Below are 21,202 nucleotides of genomic sequence, written 5' to 3'. Positions count from 1 at the left end.
CATTCGGGGGGCGGGGGGGTCCACACTGCCCGCCTGGTGCCTGTGGGCTGCTGGCGCTGCCGCTGCTGTGGGCTCACGGACGACCACGTGAGCAAGAAGAGATAACACACAGCAAATGGCAGGGAGGGTCAGGCCGGCTTGATCATCCACACCACCGCTCCCTCCCGTCGCTGAGCTCCCTCCCTGCCTGCAGCACCCCCTTGCCCAGCCTGCTCCCAACACTCCCCCCTTGCCCATAGACCCCTAACTCCCCCGGTAAGTTAAGGACTTACTGCTGCTGCAGCCTGGAAGCGCTGCCACCTCCTCCACCAGAGCCACCAGTACCTCCAGCTGCGCACGGCAAAGCGGCTCCTGCCGTGTGTCAGGGCAGGTGTGGCTGTCTGCTGCAAAGCAGCTCCGGCCGCGTGGCAGGACACCCACAGCCCTGCAGCCAGGCACCTCCAGTCACACGCCACAGCTTCCCCTGCACCCTTTGGCCCACTCCCAACATTTCCTTGGCCCACAGCTGACCCCCCTGCACCCTCCAGCCCAGCCTGCTCCCAGCACCCACCCCACCTGGCTCCCCAAAAATCCCCAGCCTGCCACCCTCCCCCCAGGTACTGCTGGAACCTCCTCCACAGGAGCCCCCAACTAGCAAGTGGAATTTTAACAAAAAGATCAGAAATGCCCCATGGTGAACATAAAAGCTCAGCAGCTGAAAGGTGATTTTCAGAACAAGCCAGGACCACCCAGCGCCTTTAATCCCTCTCCTGGTTTTGCTCAGGGGCAGCCCCACGGACGGGGTGGCAAAGGAGGCAGGTGCTCCAGGGCCCGGCATTTTGGTGGTGGCAGCGGTAGCAGTGGCTGGAGTTCTGGGCACTATGGAGAACACACACATTGGCGAACAAAAGGAAGCAGCAAGGCAGAGCCCAGCGTGGGGAGAGCTCAGTGGTTTGCGCATTGGCCTGTTACAACCAGAGTTGTGAGCCCAGTTCTTGAGGGGCCGTTTGGAGACCTGGGGCAAATAACTTAAAAAAAGCCCGTCAGGGATTGTTTGGCCCTGCGGGCAGGGACTGGACTCAGTGACATCCTGAGGTCCCTTCTAGCTCTCTGAGATGTGCAGCTCCAGAGACTGTAGTCTAGGACCTTAAAAACTAACATCTCTTTCTGCAGAAGCGTTCACGGATGAAAACCAGTGTGTCAGCTGCATGGAGTAGAAACAAAGAAACTCAAGTGGGGAGGTCGTTGGACTGCAACACCCGGAGGACTTACAGAAACCAACAGTGAAATCCTCTCTCACCCAATCTAGGCGTCTGCTGCCACAGGATGGCGTGAGAGCCACAGGTGTAACTGGCTTGAAAGAAGGGCTCAGTAGCTCATTGAGGAGGATAGGAGCAGCGATGGCTATGAGCCAAGCTGGCCAGGACACAACCTCTTGCTCTGGCTGTCCCTAAACCCCCACCAGCCAGAAGCTTGGACTGCAGGGAACGGGTAGGGGGAAGTTGCCCTGTTCTCTCCATTCCCTGTGACCCCGGGTGGCTGTTTGAATGAGAGCTGAGGTCAGTTTCTGGCTCAGCACCAGGCTTCCTGTGTGACCGTGGCACCGCTCTCACTTCACTGTGCTGCTCTTCAGCTTCTTTCAATATGAAGCGGCTGAACAAGGGCGAGTGCAGAATCCCGCACTTCCCTGGGGTTCGTCCAGCCCAGCACCACTGGCTGGGGACCGCCTGGCGAAGGGAGAGGGCTGCAGAAAAGGCCCTGGGAATCACAGCGGCTGAGAGCTGCATGTGCAGCAAGAAGGCTCAGGGCGTGTGGGATGACGCTGGGCGGGGCACTGCCAGCGGAGCCAGGGAAGGGATTATTTCTTCATTCCGCACCAGCCAGGGCACAGCTGGAGCTCTGCATCCGGTCACCCTAGTGCTCAAATTCACAGCGCGAGAATATCTGCATCTGATTGTCAGACACACCCAGCAAGTGGCACTAACACTCACCCCTCATTTAACAAGTGCTTCACTTACCAGTGCTCACTAACACGAGGGGGACACACTTACCACTGTTCACTGTGCGATTGGACTTCCCCACCCATACGAGCCAGCCCCCAGCTCCCTGGCTGGGGTGTGGGGAGACCCACAGCCCTGCAGTTGGAGCTGAGCCGGCTGCAAGGTCCCTGGCTGGGGCTGGGGAGCCCCACAGCCCGGGGCTGGAGCTGATTGCTTGGGAGAAAACTCACTGGTTCCTGGCAGGAGCTGCTGTTCGGGCCCCGGGCTGGGGAGCAGTGGAGTGGGTGGGCCTGCGTCCCCCTCCCCCACCCTGAGAGAAGTAGCCCCTCCCCTCTCCCAGCCCCCACTGCTTTGGTTGTGTGTCTGTTACCGCACCTGTGCCAGGGCAAACCACCGGTGCACTGGCTGTTCCGCTCAGCCCTGCTAAAAGGCAGCTGGGCCTTGCTGACTGCTCAGGGCAGGGCTCCTACGCTGTGTTGCTCGGTTCAGGGGACCTCCCCAGGCAGCGACCATGTCAGCACATCTGCACGTCAGCCGACATTGACAACAGTGAGTGTTGCCAAAGCAAAGAGAGGAAGGAACAGAGCAATGATCACTGCCGCTGCCGTGCCTGGGCGCAAAGGCGACGACCAACACTGCACAGACAGAGGCAGAGGAACCAGCAACGTTTGCTCATCTCATTTGTACAGGAAGTTTTGCATCGTTTTACTTGCCCAGGTGCCTTTTTAATTCCATCTGTTCCCATGGGGATCCGCTCTAGAGTCTCTGAGAGGGAATGTCTGTCTGTCTGTCTGGGTCTGGGCTTGTCCATTGGTCGAGAACTCCTAAGTGGTAAGAACCAGGACCACCCACTCTGGTCTGCAGCTTTCTCTTCTTGTAACTTAGAGCCAGGCTGGGGTGTGGGTGTGCCAGGGAATGGATGGGCTGCACCGGGATGGCTTCTCAGGGGATCACACAGAAAAGAGACGACCACCACATGAGAAAGGGGTTGGCTGGGGATACCCCCTCTCCACCACCCAGAACTATCCTAGCCATGAGCATCCCACCCCCAGGTGCCCTTGGGGACAGCTGCAGCTGCCTCCCCCCTAAGTTCATACAGGGACATGGTTGGCTGTTCCCCTCCATCAGGGAGCGAGGAGAAAGTGCACATTTGCTGCATTCCTCTCCGGCTGGGCAGTGCAGAGGACCGACGACCCTGGCCCTGCCGCAGGCGAGGGACATACGCCGCTCCCCTGGGTGTACCTGCTGGAGCTGCAGCAGCCAAGCAGAGGTGCTTCTCACCTGGGCCCAAAGCTGCTGCGGTGAAAGGGGGTAGGACAATGGTCTCTCCCCAGAGTCCCCATGCACTGACCCCTCCTCTCCAGACACACCCGACAGCAACAACTCAAGTGAAGCATTTTCAGTTTATTTAATTAAAAAAAGACACCAAAAATTAATCAAGTTCAGGTCCCTAAACTCCAGTGTGTCTAGTTCTTTTATAAAGGAGCAGGGGTTAATGTAGGGAACAACTCGACTTTATTTTAGTTACTTGACTGGCTCCGTAACACCACACCCTTGAGGAATGAGAAGCCGTGTGGTAGTTCATGGGGTTCTCACTGACTTTTTGCCCGGTGGCCCAGCTTCAAAAATAGCAACAAAGAGAGAGTTACCGGATTTCTCTCCTGTGTGAATTCTCTGATGATCAATAATGTCTGAGCAGCCACTGAAGGTTACCCACGTGAGTGCAGTCAGTGGGTTATTCTCTTGTGTGAACTCTCTGATGATTGACAATGTGCGAGTGTTCCCGGACAGACAAAATAGCTGAAAGGTTCCTCTGATCAGTTAGATTTTTTAGTGCTGACAAAAGCTTTTCCCACAGTCAGATTAGCTGAAAGGTTTCTCTCCAGTGTGGGTTCTCTGATGACGACTAAGACTGGAGCGCTGAGTAAAGCTTTTCCCACAGGTGGAGCAGGTGAAGGGTTTCTCTCCTGTGTGGGTTCTCTGATGTACAGCAAGGAGGGAACTCCGACTGAAGCTTTTCTGGCAGTAAGAGCAGTCAAAGGGTTTCTCTCCTGTGTGGCTTCTCCTGTGTAAAACAAGGCATGACCTCTGTCTGAACCTTTTCCCACAGTCAGGGCAGTGGAAGGGTTTCTCTCCAGTGTGGGTTCTCTGATGATAAGTAAGACTTGAGCGCTGACGAAAGCTTTTCCCACAGTCAGAGCAGTTGAAGGGTTCCTCTCCAACGTGGGTTCTCTGATGACGAATAAGACTGGAGCGCTGAAGAAAGCTTTTCCCACAGGTGGAGCAGGTGAAGGGTTTCTCTCCTGTGTGGGTTCTCTGATGTACAACAAGGAGGGAACTCCGACTGAAGCTTTTCTGGCAGTAAGAGCAGTCAAAGGGTTTCTCTCCTGTGTGGATTCTCCTGTGTAAAACAAGGCATGACCTCTGTCTGAACCTTTTCCCACAGTCAGGGCAGCTATAAGGTCTCTCTCCTGTGTGGATTCTGTAGTGACTTCTAAGAGTTGAGGAGCATGAGAAGCTTTTCCCACAGTCAGAGCAGTGGAAGGGTTTCTCTCCAGTGTGGGTTCTCTGATGATCAATAAGACCTGAGCGCAGCTGGAAACTTCTCCCGCAGTCAGGGCAGCTATAAGGTCTCTCTCCTGTGTGGATTCTGCAATGACTTCTAAGACTTGAAGAGCATGAGAAGCTTTTCCCACAGTCAGAGCAGTTCAAGGGTTTCTCTCCTGTGTGGATTCTCCTATGCATAAAAAGGTATGACCTATGTCTGAACCTTTTCCCACAGTCAGGGCAGTTATAGGGTCTCTCTCCTGTGTGGATTCTGCAATGACTTGTAAGTTTTGAAAGCCGCACGAAGCTTCTGCCACAGTCAGAGCAGCGGAAGGGTTTGTCCCCGGTGTGGGTTTTCTGATGATCAACCAGATATGAGCGTTGACTGAAGCTTTTCCCGCAATCAGAGCAGAGAAAGGGTTTTCCCCGGGTGTGGATTCTCATATGATTATCAAGGCTGGAAACGTCACTGAACCATCTCCCGCACTCAGAGCAGTTGAAGGGTTTCTCCTCTCTGTGAATACTCTGATGGGTGACCAGGTTTTCACTCCTGCTGAAGCTTTTCCCGCAGGCAGTGCAGTGATAGGGTTTCTCTCCGCTGTGAATTACCTGATGAGCGAGAAGGTGCGAGTGTCGCCGAAAGCTTTTCCCACACTCAGAGCAGTGGAAGGGTCTCTCTCCTGTGTGGATTCTCCTATGTAAAACAAGGCATGACCTCTGTCTGAACCTTTTCCCACAGTCAGGGCAGCTATAAGGTCTCTCTCCTGTGTGGATTCTGTAGTGACTTTTAAGACTTGAGGAGCGTGAGAAGCTTTTCCCACACTCAGAGCAGTGGAAGGGTTTCTCTCCAGTGTGGGTTCTCTGATGATTAATAAGACCTGAGCGCAGCTGGAAGCTTCTCCCGCAGTCAGGGCAGATATTGGGCTTCTCTCCTGTGTGGATGGTACAAAGACTGTTAAGACTGAAGCTTCCCCCACAGGTTTTCTGTTGTTCAGTCTCTTTAGCGTTTCTCACGCCTCTGCTCCCATGGCCGGAGTTATCCTGCCCCTCCCCTGCATGGTTTCCCTGCTGCCTTTCTGGGCTACGCTGACTCTCACAGGTCTCTCTGTGCTCAGGACTCGGAGAAACACGACCTTCAGAGCTTCCCAGGAATATCCCACAGGAGGCCACTTGCTCTGGTTCTTCCAGCTGAAGATTCTCCTCCTTGTTCTTGAGCAGCATCACCTCACCTGCTGGGACACAGAGAGAACCAAACAGCTGAAAGGAAAACTCTGAAGGGGAAATGCAGCCAACGGCTGATGGAAAGATTGAAATCACATGAACTGAGCTGCTCCTCCTTCCTCACAACCCTTCCCCAGAAGAGGGACCCCAGCCCTGCTCCCACCCTCTGGCTGGAGCTGAAGACAGGCTGAAGGCTCAGTCAGTCTGGATTAAAAGGCCCAAGTGACATCTAGGAGGACACGGAAATCGGTTTCTGAGTCTCTTTAGCTCACTGCTCACCTGTGTGGGGGTCACTGATGATCTCCCCTTTCTCAGCGCCCTGGAGATCTGGGACCCCCAGCGCCTCCCCTCGCTCCACCCAGGAGATCACATCAGCTTTGGGAGCTGGAAATCCTGCTTGGGGAGCAATTAACCAAGTGCTGATCTTGTTCAGGAAGGTCCAGGCCATTACTTCTTCCAGTCCCTGAATCTGAGCCGCCCACCCAGAGAGGCTCCTTCCCCACCTGGCACAGGCTGGGCTCTGGATGGTACAAGATCCCATGACACACTCACCTGGGGTACAGGTGCTTCACCCCTGCCTCGGGAATGGCCCAGCTCATTCCTGGGGGAGCCGAGTGCTCTGCTGCACTCTCTAGGGTACAACTCAGCCTCCCCCTTGACCTGTTCCACACCCCCAATCCCAGGGCAGGACAGGACCACTCAGCTCAAACAAGTCACTCGATTTGGTGTTGTTTTTGTGGATAAAACTAACACAGCTACGCCCAATGCCTGGCACCAGGCAGGCACTGAACTTAGCCACGTGGAGCGGGAACCCATCATACCCATGAAAAAACCTGCACAGATACAGACACCATCTTCCTCGCCAAGTGCAAATGGATGGACGTCCCACCCAACGGGCTGAAGGTGAAACACTCACTGCAACGGACACACTGCAGGGACTCTGTCGAGAGATTGGTCGCACACTCCCACAGACCTGAGGAACCACCTGTTCAGCATCCTGTGCCCCACACTGTGCCAACAATTTTATGGCTGACCTGGAACAACTTCCTCAGCTCTTGACCCCTGGTGCCCCTCCTCTACTTGAGCTACATTGATGACATCATCATCATCTGGACCCACGAGAAAGAGGCTCTTGAAGAGTTCACTGTGTTATCAACAGTCTCCACACCAAGAACCTCAGCCTGGAATGGTCCACACAAGAGATCCACTTCCTGGACACTACTGAGCACATAAGTGATGGTCAGATTAACACAACCCTATACCAGAAACCCCAGGACCGCTATGCTACCTCCATGCCTCCAGCTTCATCCAGGGCACACCACACGATCCATTGTTTACAGCCAAGCACTAAAGGTACAACCACGTTTGCTCCAATCCCTCAGACAGAGACAAACACCTTCAAGACCTTTACCAGGCTCTCCTGAAACTACAATACCCACCTTAGGAAGTGAAGAAACAGATTGACAGAGCCAGACATGTACCCAGAAGTCACCTGCTACAAGACAGGCCAAGCAAAGAAAACAACAGAACACCACTTGCCATCAGCTACAGCCCCCAACTAAAGCCTCTCCAATGCACCATCCATGACCTACAACCCATCCTGGACAATGATCCTTCGCTCTCACAGACCTTGGGAGGCAGGGCCTGTCCTCGCCTACAGCCAGCCCACCAACCTGAAACAAATCCTCACCAGCAACTATAAACCACAACACTGCAAATCACAAACCACACCCTTCCACATACCTCCATGCCATCTCTACCCACCAATGACACGACCACACCTGCTTAACCCAGGGTTAACCCAGGTTTAACCCAGGGTTGTGAGTTCAATCCTTGACAAGGCTATTGAGCAATTGGGGCAAATAGATGTCAGAGACGGTGCTTGGTCCTGCAAAGAAGGCAGGGGACTGGACTAGATGACCTCCAGAGGTCCCATCCAGATCTAGATGTGTATCTCCACTTATATTCTAATTTTATTTTAACCAGCGGAGCTTATTCGCCTGCACATCTAAACTGGACAGTCTCCATGTGAAAGAATAAATGGATGCAAATCAGATACCAGGAACAGTGACATACAAAACCTCCTGGGACGCTCAGGAGCAGATTTAAAAGTAGCCATCCTGCAATGTGAAAATGTCAAAAGCAAACCTCAAAGAGCAACTGCAGAGCTGCAATTCATTTGCAAATGTGACCCCATCTATTTAGGATTGAACAGAGACCAGGAATGGCTGGCCAAGGAGAAAAGCAGTTTCTCTGCTCTGGCTTTCACACCGCCACATCAGCTGCTGGAAATGGGCCACATCCTCCATGACAGAATTGCTCTCATTGACTCTGGCCTTCTTCTTTGGTGGGACTCCCTCCTTTTCTTGTGCCTGTTTATTTCTACTGGCCTCTGGAATTTCCACTTGGTGCATCTGGTGAATTTGGCCTTTCCCACAAAAGCTGATGCTCCAGAACATCAGTTAGTCTGTAAGATGCCACAGGACTTCTCTGTGTTTCTGCTGGACTCAAAACGTGAGCTCAGTGAGGGCTGGCAGGGCCGAAACCGAGGCCCCAGGCAGGGCTCAGAGTGCAGCTGCCACAGGGCAGATCACTGGAACTTGGAGAGAAAGGCTCTGGCAGAGCTCTGGCTCCCCAAGGGCTCTCTCCACAAAGCTCCTGGCTGTGGCCTGGTTCCTCCAGCTCTTTGGCTCTGATGAACTACTTGAACCAGCAGGAGGCAGAGGAAGTTGTCTGAGCTGCGAGGCGAGTCCCGGGCTGGCTGCTTCAGACACTGCCGAGGTTCCTGCTCTGCGACCCCTGCCTGCCTGCGGCTGGGTGGGCCCTACCAGCGACCCACAAGAGCTGCTGCTCCTGCAGCCGGCCATGGCGGTGTGTGGCTGAGCTGCTCTCTGGGGGATGTGGCTGTTGTTGCAGCTGGGCTCCCTCTCAACTGCCTCAGTTCTACTCTGCCAGCAGCAGCTTCTCTGCATAGTTTACCACTTTCCTCCTGCATCACGGGCTTGTTGCTGACTCACTTTCCAGCCGCACCCAGCGCGTTTCCCTCGGTGCGGGAAGGAGAATGGCAGAAGTGTAGCTGGAGGGGATTAGTTACATCCCCCATCTCCGCCTCCCCCACCACCTCCTGCTGAGATTCTAGCTGTGCTTTTGCCTTCACAGTTTTACAGCTCACTGCCCAGGTTTGGCCCCACCAGCTGTCACATGACCTAGCTGGGCACCTCCCAACTATCTTCAAAACCCCCAATATCAATGCAGGCCGAGGACACTGGATGAGGTGTGTTATGAGACCTACGGGGAGTGACACTGCATCCAAACTGGGGCACACGTTACTTATAACCGGTTTGTCCTGCGTCTGGTACCCACCATTGACTCCTGAGAAAGCAAACTACTGTACATGGGAGAGCTGGTGCGTCTGTCTGGGAATTTGTGCTTGATTGTTCAAGAACTCCCCCGAAATGGTAGGTGCTAGCAGGGGTGCAGTACGCTGTCCCCAGGGGTGTCCTGCAGGCATGAAGAGCAGCCGGACCCAGCCCCACAGCTCTGGTACCTGCCGTTCCTGCCTGGGTCCCTTCACTCACACATCCAGACAAGGCAGATGGTGGGAAGCACATGGAGACCTGGGCTGTGGGAAGAGCAACACCACTGCCGTGTCCCTGAACCTGCTTCCCCTGGAAGGGGCTGTGGAGGGGACAGTCTCTCACAGGGGAGCCAGTGATTCCTGGGGCTCACACTCCTGACACTGGGGACAGGGGCAGGGAGGGACCCTGAACCAAAGCCAACCCAGCTGCTGCGGAGCCCACAGAGCCTCTGACACCGCCGGGGCCAGGACTCCTCACCCAGCCAGCGCACGGTCTGGTAATTGTCCTGCATCACCTCCCTGTAGAGGGCTCTCTGCCCCGGGGCCAGCAGCCCCCATTCCTCCTGGGAGAAACACACAGACACCTCCTCCAAGGTCACCAGCTCCGCCGCCACCGCCATGTCCTCGCTCTGTCTCTGCAGGGCCGGGGCTGCTCTGGAGCCGGACGTGGGTGCTCTGCGCCTGGCAAGGGCAATGGAGACATTTCAGACAGGGATGGAAGCCGCTCCGCATCCCCCGGCTCCCCACACTCGCTCCCTGGGGCACACGTGCTGCACACGCACATTTGGGGAAACGCTCGAATCTCTCAGAACCACCTCGCACAAGTCAGATCCCAAATCCGTCCTCGTTTCTCTCCGGACGCGGCCTGAGCCCCAGCACTGCTGCGCACTGGAGTGTGTCCCACGGAAACGTCACGTGGTTAGTGACACACCAGGGGGACAAGCCCGGAGGAAGGGAGCAGCTGAAGGGACAATGAGGGTCACTGAACTGCACCGCGGGGGAGCACCGGCACCGTGCGACGAGCGCCCGGCCCCACTGGGGAACCAGCAGGGGGGGGACACAAACCCACCCAGAGCTCTCGGATCCCCTGCGGGGGGGGGGTGCAATGGACTCAGGGCCCCAAATCACTGAGGGGGACAAGGGAGAAGAAAACCAGGGGGGTGCAGATGCCCTGGGGCGAAAACAAGGGAGCTGGGGGAGAACCGAGCACAGAGCCCCCGCACCCACTGGTCCCTGCGGGGTGCAGAGCCCGCGGGCGCCGCCCGGAGACTCCGCCTGGAGGTGCGAGTGGAGCCAGGAGCGAAAACCGGCCCCGAGTCACAGCCCCCCCGGGCGCCCCGGAGCCGGGCGGGGGCGAGTGCGGGGCGCAGGGGCGGCGCCTCTTTGCTCCCCACGGGGCCCAGCGCCGCGAGCCGCCGCAGCACGAAGCGAACCAGGCGCCGCTGCGGGGTGGCGGGTGGGTGGAGCTCGCGGCTCCCCGAGGCGGGACGGGGGGGGCGGGGCCGCGTGGAGCGGCCAGAGAACCGGGCGCCCCGGCCGGGGACCAGAGGGAGGCGCTGGTGCGGGGGGGGGGGGTGTGGAGTCACTTCCCGGCCCGGGCCGGGCCCCCCCTCACCTGGCGGCGGCTCCTTGCGGGGGGGGGGGGGGCAGGGCTCGCGGGGGGCTGCGGGCGGCGGTGGCAGCGCGTGACCCGGCGGAGCGGCCGCAGGATGGAGGAAACTGGCTCCTCGGAAGTGACGTTAACGAAGGCTACGAAGGGTGAAGGCGGAGCCGAAGGGGGCAAGGGAAGTGACGACAGCAGGAGGCGGAACCTAGTGGGGTGGAAGAGAGACGAGTGAGGTCAGCGACGGCCGGGAGTAGATGGGTGGGGGAGGGGGAGTGACGTTGGCGGCACGTGACGAGGGGGAGGAACGGGAAGCGGGAGGGGACCTGTCAGGCTGTTCGCTCACTTCGCTGCCAGGTGGCGCTCTGCGGATTCCCCCAGTGACGTGCTGGGCTGTGAGCTTCGGCACCGGGTCTGCCCCAGAACGCGCATTGCCGGGTGCCAATCACCGCCTCGTGCCCCGAGCGCGCCAGGAGCTGCTGTGCGGGGGAGCCCTGTTAGTCTGGATCTGTAACAGCAACGAAGGGTCCTCTGGCACCTTGTAGACGAGCAGGAAAGTTCTGAGCATGAGCTTCCGTGAGCACAGACTCACCGCATCAGGTGCTGGTCTTGGAAATCTGCAGGGCCAGGTGTCAATAAGCCAGAGCAAGGGTGGGGATAACAAGGTTAGCTCAGTCAGCAAGGGTGAGGCTCACTTCCAGCAGCTGATCTGGAGGTGTGAACACCAAGGCAGGGGAAGCTGCTTTCGTGTTTAGCCGGCCATTCCCAGTCTTGGTTTAAGCCTGAGCTGAGGGCGTCGAATTTGCAGATGAATTGTAGCTCAGAAATTTCTGTTTGGAGTCTGGTCCTGAAATTTCTTTGCTGTAGGATAGCTGCTTTTAAGTCTGCTACTGTGTGGCCTGGGAGATATATTGCCATTTCTGATATCTGATTTGTGTGCGTTTATTCTTTTATGTAGAGACTGTCCAGTTTGTCCGATGTATTTAGCGGAGGGGCATTGCTGGCACATGATGGCATAAATTATATTGGTAGTTAGAGTGACTGCGGTGCGGTGTATAGTATACTATACTGTACTATACTAAACACTGCACCACAGTCACTCTAACTCAGGGACCCATCCATGCAACAAACCTCGTTGCCAGCTCTGCCCACATATCTACACCAGCAACACCATTACAGGACCTAACCAGATCAGCCACACCATCGTGGGTTCATTGAGCTGCACATCTACCAATATAATTTATGCCATCATGTGCCAGCACTGGCCTCCCGCCGCGCATCGCTGTTGCTCTGAGTCATCCCCGCCCTTCACCCTGCCCCGCCCCGCCCCAGCGCTGCGCGCAGCCCCCGCTGTGCTCCCCACAGCCCCAGAGGGGAGCGAGTCTGTGCTGGCCTCGCCTCAGCCTGGCCCCGCCCCCTCGCCCCGTCTGTCTGGCCCCAGCAGCTCGTCCCGGCTCGTGTCTGTGATTTCCCCGCAGGAGTTTGTTCTGTGCCCCACGTGGTCCCCAGGCGGGCAGATTTCCTGGGCTGGGGTCAGTTCCTCTCCAGGTCCCTCCCTCCCGCCCCCAGCCTGGATTGCTCGTGTCAGGGGCGGCTCTTCTCTCCGCCCGCCCGCAGCCGGGGGCGCTGTCACCGGGCACCACTTGGGGGCGTCTTGTCCCCCAACACTCGCAGCGGCCCCGACTTGTACCTGTCACAGTGCGGAGACCCCCGTGTGTGAAACCCCCTTTTCAGTTCACACCCCCTGTCCGTCACTGACACACACACGCGTCCTGCAGCACTGCGAAGACTCACAAAAGAACCTGGCCGTGGGGCTGAGCCGCTTCTTCACACCTGGAGGTAGCGCTGTGCTGGGAAAAGCCTTTCTCAAGTCATCCTCCATCCCGCCAACTACAACCCGCATTCCTCCATCGCTCTTATTTCCTGGTCATCAAAATGTTGTGTTTCTTATCAGGTGACAGTACTTCTAACTGTTCACTTTAATGCCTTAAATACCAAGAAGTCCTATAACAGCAACGAAGGGTCCTGTGGCACCTTATAGGCAAACAGAAAAGTTTTGAGCATGAGCTTTCGTGACTACAGACTCACTTCATCAGATGCTGGGGAAGTCCTGTGGCACCTTATCGACAAACTGAAATTTTGGACCGAAAAGCTTTCGTGGGCAAAGACCCGCTTCATGAGATGCATGAGTGGGGCTTTGCCCACAAAAGCTCATGCTCCAAAACATCTGTTAGTCTACAAGGTGCCACAGGTTTTCTTGTTGTTTTTGAAGATTCAGACAAACATGGCTCCTCTCTGATACTTTGCTGCCATAGATTTCTATATAGGCTACATGTGTTCTGATACATTTCAGTGACGTTTTTCATTCTGACAGCTGAATGATCCCTTTCTGACTGGTTTGTGTAAAGGGCACAGTGCCAAATTTACTAGCTTTGGCCTTCCCCAAATCAGTAAAATACACAGTAATTCAAGAGCTACAGTGCATGTGAATATGAGACAGTCCTTAATAGCATCAAACCATACTTTTTGTAACCTCTGTTTTTAAGAGCAGTGCGCACACACTGGTTTGTAATGTGATACTGGGGGGTTATGGCTGAGGTGGGGGTTGGTGACTTTGGGGGTTATGGCTGAGTTGGGGGGTTGGTGACTGGGGGGTTATGGCTGAGGTGGGAAGTTGGTGACTGGGGGGCTATGGCTGAGGGGGGGGGTTGGTGACTGGGGGGTGATGGCTGAGGTGGGGGGTTGGTTATTGGGGAGTTATGGCTGAGGTGGGGGTTGGTATCTGGGGCGGTTATGGCTGAGGTGGGGGTTGGTATCTGGGGGGTTATGGCTGAGGTGGGGGGTTGGTGGCTGGGGAAGTTATGGCTGAGGTGGGGGTTGGTGGCTGGGGAGGTTATGGCTGAGGTGGGGGTTTGGCTATTGGGGAGTTATGGCTGAGGTGGGGGTTTGGCTATTGGGGAGGTTATGGCTGAGGAGGGGGTTGGTGGCTGGGGAGGTTATGGCTGAGGAGGGGGTTGGTGGCTGGGGGGTTATGGCTGAGGTTGGGGGTTGGTGGCTGGGGAGGTTATGGCTGAGGTTGGGGGTTGGTGGCTGGGGAGGTTATGGCTGAGGAGGGGGTTGGTGGCTGGGGAGGTTATGGCTGAGGAGGGGGGTTGGTGGCTGGGGAGGTTATGGCTGAGGTGGGGGGTTGGTGGCTGGGGAGGTTATGGCTGAGGAGGGGGTTGGTGGCTGGGGAGGTTATGGCTGAGGAGGGGGTTGGTGCTGGAGCGTTATGGCTGAGGAGGGCGTTAACACCCAAGGTGATGCTAAGGTGGCAGTGGGGAGTCTGGGCTCTGAGGACAAGGAGCGGCTGCATTCTCTGACGGGCAGCTCATGTCCTTCTTCCAGCACCGCCTGCAGACCCTGCCCAGAGATACTCGTCCCTGGAGACTCCCAGGTATCAGCCCACATGGCCAGGCTGGAGGTGATGCTGCTGCTGCTGTTCTTAGGCTGACGAGTGGTGTTGGGTGGAAGCTGGTCGTGGGGTAGGAGCGTCAGAGTAGCACCGACATAAAGAGCAAGTAAGTGCCGTCCAGACACTGCACAGCCCACCACCCTGCGCCGAAACCCTGCACCTCCAGCCCCTTTCTGCCCTTCTCCGTGGCCAGACACCCAACTCCCATCCAGATCCCACTCGCTGGCAGCCCTGTCCCTCACAGTGAACCCCTGATTTTGGTCCAACCATCGAGACTAGGAGGGCCCACAAAATCCACCATCTCTGGTACTGGGGAACTGTTAATTTGTCCTGAGACCTTGAACCTTTATCCTATGTCCCCTGCTGGCCACATGGGGCTGTAGCACCCAGGGAGTGAGATGTCTCCTTGGGGGCCACATCAGTTCCCAAGTGACTTTTCTGTGGGACAGAGGCCCTGATCCAAAAAAGATTCTCCACCCTGCTGCAAGAAAGGACAATGATGAAACCTTCTGTGTGAGGCAAAGTATTTTACTTCATTCAGAAATGAAGCCTGGCCCATAAATCCCCAGCTGGAGCCCAGCCCCCATCTGTCTGCAGCATCAGAACATCCTGCAACCCCTGTTCCACCATCCTGAGCCCATCACATACCTGTGCCTCCTCCCCCGAGCACCTCATATCCCTCATCTCCAGACTCCTGCAGCAGCAGACGTCCCATTAAATAAGATCTGGGAGTTCAAGGTTCATTGATGCAACTTTTAATCATGTCAGTTACCTTTAAGTTGTATAATTTCTGCCATGCAGATGAGCATTCTTGTCTCTCTGACAGGTTGGAGCCAAGGTGGGTGTATCTCTGCACATCACAATGGACCATGTGATGTGTCGTGGATGGAAGCTGGAGGCCCTGGGAAAGTAACAATGACATGGGTGTTGCCCACAAAAGCTGATGCCCAGATAAATCCATGAGTCTGACGTGCCCCTGGACTCCTCCGTGTGTGTGTAGATACAGACTAACACGGCTCCTGGTCCCCCAATCACTGTTGTGTTAATCTAGGACAGCTGGACAAAGCCAGTCCAGGAGCTTGGCCCAGTGCTCACAGCAATCATCTGGAACTGGCTCAGTGCTTCCTCTAAGCCCAGGCTGAGGTGGGTCCCACAGAGACATGGGACCTGCCAGCTGGTGCTGGAGCACCCATTGGGATGGCATTTTTCCCTGGGGACGGGGAGGGTTCCACAAAGGGGCCCTGCCCCTGGGAAATTCTCCTTCAGGACGGGGAAGCCAGGAGTGCTCATCTTCAGCCAGGTGGGATTTCCGTGTGACAGGCTGTATCAGGGCCCTGCTGGACCTGCTCCCACAGTAAGTGGAATATAAAAGCCTCTGACGTAGCTCAGGCAGTGCTGACTGCAGGAGGACGACGCACGGAGGGAGCTGCAGACCCAGGGGAGCCGAGCCAGCGGGAGCCTCCAGCAGCAGCCGTGGCCAGGGAGGCCCTCGGGTTGAATTCTGCCCCCAAGCTGCACCAGGAGAGAGAAGTGCCAGAGCTGGTAGGACGGCGCCAGTGTGGGAATTGTCAACGGGGGGTTCTCCATCCCTTGGCATTGCTCAGGGATGATGTGAGGGCATCAGTAACTCAGCCGGGGCAGGGGGCAGGGACAGGAGGGGCTGGAGGAGGTTCTGGGGCCTGCAAGGTGCAGGAGGTCAGACCAGATGCTCATGATGGTCATTTGTGCCCATCAAGTCAGAGCCCAGGAGACCTGCCTTTTGGCTGCTGGGGGACTCCTGGCCCCAGCTCCGACCCACGGCTCTGACAGCCGCCACTCTGACTGCTGGGCATGACTGCTCCAGCGAGGCCACTGAGAGCGCTTTGCCTGGGGAGGGGCTGTTGTCATGGCAAGAGAAACCCTCCTTCTGGGTGGGTGGGCTGCATCCCAGCAAGGGGGCTCTGCTGGCACCACTCTGTCCCCACAGGCCCTAGAGTGCAGCCGCACCTCGGCTATCAGGGAAAGTGTTTCACATACTCTGGTGTGCAGGGAAAAGGATAAAACACGACCCCAGGGTAGGCTTAAGACCCAGAAAGCAAAGCTCACCAAAAGACAAATTAAGTTTCTGGCTTATTTCAATTTGATCTCGTTCTTTTAAGCCAGTCCCACAGTCTCACGAGCGTTTTATTTGACTCCTGATGTGGTTACACCTGAAGTGGGGGAGATTTCGGCATGGAGGGAGCATCCCTCAGAGGTCACGTTTGCTGTTCCAGGCAACGCAGGAGGCAGCAGGGACTGCGGAGTCAGCGGGAGGCTGGATAAATCTTGGCTGGTACCAGTGGGCAGCAGACACAGTGTCTTGTGCTCAGTGAGTAGGAAGCTTTTTATACACCAGTCTGTCCCCACGGGTCTCTGGCCACTCACTGCTGGGGTACTGAGGTGTGAGCCCTGCCGTGGCCCTGGGCATTCCTGGCCAGGCTCTCCCTTCACTCCTCCACTCTCCATCCAGGCAGATCTGTGAATGGGGGTCACCTTCCCTGAGAACCGCCTCCTGCATAGAAGGGGTGAGAAAGGGACTGCCAGGAACTCCTGGCTGTGGTGGCCCTCAGGGTCGTAGAGGAATCCCCTAGTGCAGCGTTTCTCCCCTGGGGGTCCCAGCCCAGAAGGGGGTGAAAAGGCGAGGGCAGGAGGGTCGCTCACAGGGGCACCAGACGTTTGGGCTTTCCCAGCCGTGGCCTCATCTGCAGTCCCAGGGTCTCCGTCCAGGCGGAGTTTGGAAATAAGAAGTGTCCGTGATCTCCCCTGCCCTTCCCAGCCGTGTGGCTGGAGGGGCAGCTGCTCTCTGCCGCCCAACATGGTCAGCAGCGGCACAGACAGAAGGGCAGCAATGCCATCGCTGGCTGCACTCCCTTCTGCGCTGCTGCTGCTGGCACTGACTTCTCAGGTGGGCTCCCGCTCGCTCTGACCACCCAGCTTGGAAGGGAGATACCACGGGCAGCGGCACAGGGTGAAGGGTGGCAATGCCAAGCTACACCCCTTCCCTTCTGTGCTGCTGCTGGGAGCAGCGCTGCCATCCCAGCTCAGGGCTGTCCCTGCAGCAGAGCAGTGGCTGCTGTTGTGGTTTCCATTTCGGAGGGTGGCCCCACTGGGCAGCAGGGAGGGGTGGTCACTAGCAGGACACCCTGCCTTCTGCACTCTGTTGGTGGCGTTGACTTCAGAGCTGGGTGTCCCGCTGGTGACCACCCCTCCCCCAGTGCTCAGTGGGGCCACCCTCCAAGCTGGGAGCCACAAGGGCAGCCGCTGCTCTGCTGCCGCCCAGGTCCAAAGGCTGTGCTAGCGCCTGCAGTGGGGCAGAAGGAAGGGGGGTGATACCATACCAGGCCCCTTCCTCCTGTGCTGCTGCGGGCGGTGGGGCTGACTTCAGGCCAGGGCACCCGGCCCGTCCCTCCCTCTCTCTGGCGAGCCAGGCTGCCCCCAGCAGTGGCATGGGGGGGGGTCGCAGTCACAGCCCCTCTGTGCCTCTGTTGGGGGCAGAGGGCCATGTGCACATGGTGACCGCACTCCCTCACTGCCCAGCATGGAAGTGAGAGGCATCACCAGGAGCAGCACAGAAGGGAGAGTGGCAGGACCAGCCCAGGCCTTCCTCCCTCCTGCGCTGCTGGTGGCAGTGGGGTGGTGTAGCCAGACATGAACCCCCTATTTGGCCTTTTCTTCCTCTCCCCTGCCACTGGGAGAGACAAAGAGAAAAATAAGCAGGGGAGGCAGGCGGCCTTTGATGTCCTGGGAACACAGGTGTGCTGTCTCGCCCAGCCTCTCTACTATACACAAAAACCAGACAGTGGATGGGCTAGCTAATGGCCGCCCTTCTGGCTGATCTCAGTAACTGACACGCCTTGATCACTTCCCCAGCCTTGATCACTGCCCCAGGAAGATTGGGGAACCCCGCCCACCACCTCCAAAGGTGCCCAATTGTCCACAATTCACAGGTGCAAATTGAGCCTTGCACCTTCCCTGGGAAACCTGGGGTTCAAACACTCTCCTCCCAATTGGCCACTTGAGACCAGGAAGAAGCCTACCTGCCACAAAAGGTATAAGAGGGCTTGGCAGCCACCCCCCCTTGGAGTTTCAATCACCTACAGCTGCTGGCCAAGTCTGGAATTAACTCCCGAGACTGGGGATGCCTGGTTCATATCTACTTCTTCCTGAGGGATTGAGAGAATCTAGGTCACACTGGATCTAGGAGGCAGGGGTAAGAATTACACCTGTATTGCACTTCTTTCCTATAGGAATTGAGGGAAAACCTGGTGAAACCAGAGTCTTAAGAGGCAGGGGTGAAAATCACACCTGCAACTTGCCTTTCTTGTGTACACAATTGAATTAGTTTAAGCTAGTGAATTTGTCTAGAACTTTTCTTAAGTTAAATTGTGTTGTTTCCCCTTCAAAAACCGTGAGTACTAACTGTTTTGGGCTATAAACTGCTAAAAACCATTAGCCTGTCACTCAGACCGCGGGAAGCCCTGACCTTATCTTTAAAACGCGTTTACCCCTTTGATCCATTAGAACACTGCGATCCTCCGCTATCTTTTACATAGAACTGTAGAAAATTATTATCTTGCCTGTCAAACCCCAGGGGGTCCTCGCCTTACCTGAACTGGCGAGCTGCGGTCAGCAATGACCTTCTGTGAACATTAGTAACCACGAGAAAAATCATTGTCTTGTCACTCACTCGGCGGCCATCTTGGTTTCATTCATAAATTGAGCGGTCAGTTTAAAACCCCTGTTTACACGCAGCAGCCGCTTCTGTGGTAAAATCGCTGCCAGCGGTTTCCTATTAACTGTTGTGAATTTTTGTTTACAACTTTACTAATTGTGGAACTTCGATCACTTGTCTGAGTTATATTGTTTCCATCTGTGTATAAATACAAAGTAACTGTTACAGCCTCTAATAAGTGTAATTTTCCTTTAGCTGCTCTGCCCGAACTAAACACAAACCAAAGAACCCCACCTGCCCTGGCTGCTCAGCGCAGCTCCTGGGGCGGCATCGCCCCCTCCTTTGCCCCACCAGACCCTGAGCTGGCACCTGGGCATCGGCTCACAGAGCCCTGAGAGACCCCGGTGTGTGCGAACCCCCCGCCCCGCGGGACCGTCTCTCTCCGCGCCCCGCCCCCCCGGCACGTGCCCACAGCCGGCGCACCCCAGCCTGGCCCCTCAGGCCCCCGGGGAGGTGAAGCACCGCCCCCCGCCCTGCCCCGCCGCCCTGGCTGAGGAGCCGCTGGAGCACGTGACACCCCCCCCCCCCCCGCACGAGCGTTTCGCGCCCGGGAGACAGGACAGAACCGCCCCACCCCCCCGCAGAGGGCACGTGCGGCCGGACCACACACCCCTCCCGCTCCGCCCGAGCTGAGCTCCGGGGGGACCGAGCGCCCCCCCATTACCCTGGGTCCGTGTCCCTCCCACGGGGTGAGTGACCCCCCCACAGCTTGTCCCGTCCCCGCCCCCCGGCTCTTTGCGGGGCTCCCCCTCCCCCGGTGCGGGACCCTGACACTCACCACCGGGCGGGGCTGTACAAAACACCCCCGCGCAGCTCGGGCTCCGCCCCAGCCTCCCGTACCGCGCTGTGGTTTGTATCGGTGCTGAGCAAAACCAAGGTGGGCCCATTTCATCTTCGTTCTCTGACACAACGTCGTCCTGGGGCTCTGGGTCCTCAAGGAAGGCCCTGTCGAGCTCTGGAGAGGTTCCCAGAAAGAAAATAATGCAAGATCCTGGGGTCGTTTTAGGTTTTTACAAAATCCCATGACACCGCCCCCCCAACCTCGCTCATTCGTTTCTTCCCTCTTTGGCTTCTTTTCCGTTCTCCTTGTCCGACTCCTGCAAGCTGCGGCCGCCTTCCTCCGTAGGGGAGGACAGAGAGAGGCCGTCTACCTTGTCGGGCCGCCTCGAGAGCGGTTGGGTTTCAGGGTCGGGTTCCGGTGTATCCGTCAACAAGGGTTGGGCCAAAGGGCTCCCCTCGGCTACCGCCTCCCCCTCGGAGCTGTCGCGGATGCGGCGCTTTCTCCACGTGCGGCAGAGACCCGTCGGCACATGAACAACGTCCGAACTCCTGGCAGGGGTGGTGAAAGTGTCCCTCTTCCCGCTCAGCGTTTGCACAGTTCTGAACCACGCGCCCTTGGAGCCAGATGGCCTCTTTGTGGGGGTAGCGCTGCGCTCCGGTTGGTAGAGGGTGGCGGGGCGAGCGAGGGGTCATATGCCTCACTTAACTCAGATGTACTCCGACCCCACCAAGGGCACGTCTTCTGGTGACAAGGGGCGGACCTAAAGAAGTCGGGGCGGAACTTCCAGTGACAGGAAGGAGGAGCAAAAGGGTTAAGGGGGTGGGACTTCTGGTGAAAGGGGCGTGGATCAAGGGGAAAGGGGCGTGGCTAAAGTTTGATTGCTGGTCGATCCCTTATACTACTAGGACCCATCACCAGGCCTGATAGTTTTGGGGTTTTTAAAATCTATCCTGCCCCAGACCCTTGAAGGCCCTTCTGAAGGGTTAATCCCACAGCCCTGGGTTTACCAGGCCAATGCTCTAAGCACTGACCTCTCCCTCCTCACCATTGTTCCCCTCCAGCAGCAAAATAAAATGTCTATGTGCACCAAAGCCTGTGGCTGTGCGCCTGCAACAGAAACACAGGCGGCCAGCGCTGGGTGCTCTGCAAACCAGTTGAGTGGCCCTGAATCTTTCCTGGGCAGCCGCCCAAGTACTCCGGGGTGGTCACAGAACTGGAAGAGACCTGGAGAGATCCTGGAGCGATTGAAATCCAGGCCCTCTATGGCAGCGCTCTCTGAAACGCTCCCACTTCCACGTGCAAAGCCAGGTGAGCAGGGAGGACTGCAGAGTCTCAGTGCAGGGGTGAGAGGATGGTGCCGGGCAGAGAGGTTCACATTCATTAGGAACTGGGGAATCTTTTGGAGAAGCGGGAGGCTGTACAGGGGGGATGGGCCCCACCTACCCCAAAATGGAACTAGGCTGCTGGCACTTAACACTGAGATGTCGCAGAGCAATTTTTAAATGAAGG

At 56.9% G+C, this 21,202-nt stretch overlaps 1 protein-coding gene across 1 annotated transcript in view; it reads right to left on the bottom strand.

Moving 5' to 3' along the window:
• Positions 1 to 3,809: 3,809 nt before the first annotated feature.
• Positions 3,810 to 21,202, bottom strand: part of LOC142024605 (uncharacterized) — a 34,803-nt gene continuing 17,410 nt past the window's right edge. The window contains 5 exon segments of the mRNA XM_075016735.1: positions 3,810 to 5,758; positions 9,584 to 9,784; positions 9,787 to 9,861; positions 10,493 to 10,661; positions 10,721 to 10,916. Of these exon segments, the coding sequence (XP_074872836.1) occupies positions 3,810 to 5,758; positions 9,584 to 9,784; positions 9,787 to 9,861; positions 10,493 to 10,661; positions 10,721 to 10,916 (2,590 nt within the window).

The sequence above is a fragment of the Carettochelys insculpta genome, chromosome 22, assembly GCF_033958435.1.
Source record: "Carettochelys insculpta isolate YL-2023 chromosome 22, ASM3395843v1, whole genome shotgun sequence".
NCBI lineage: Eukaryota > Metazoa > Chordata > Testudines > Carettochelyidae > Carettochelys > Carettochelys insculpta.
The sequence above is the reverse complement of the archived record's forward strand: the minus strand, read 5'-3'. Positions and strand labels throughout refer to the sequence as shown.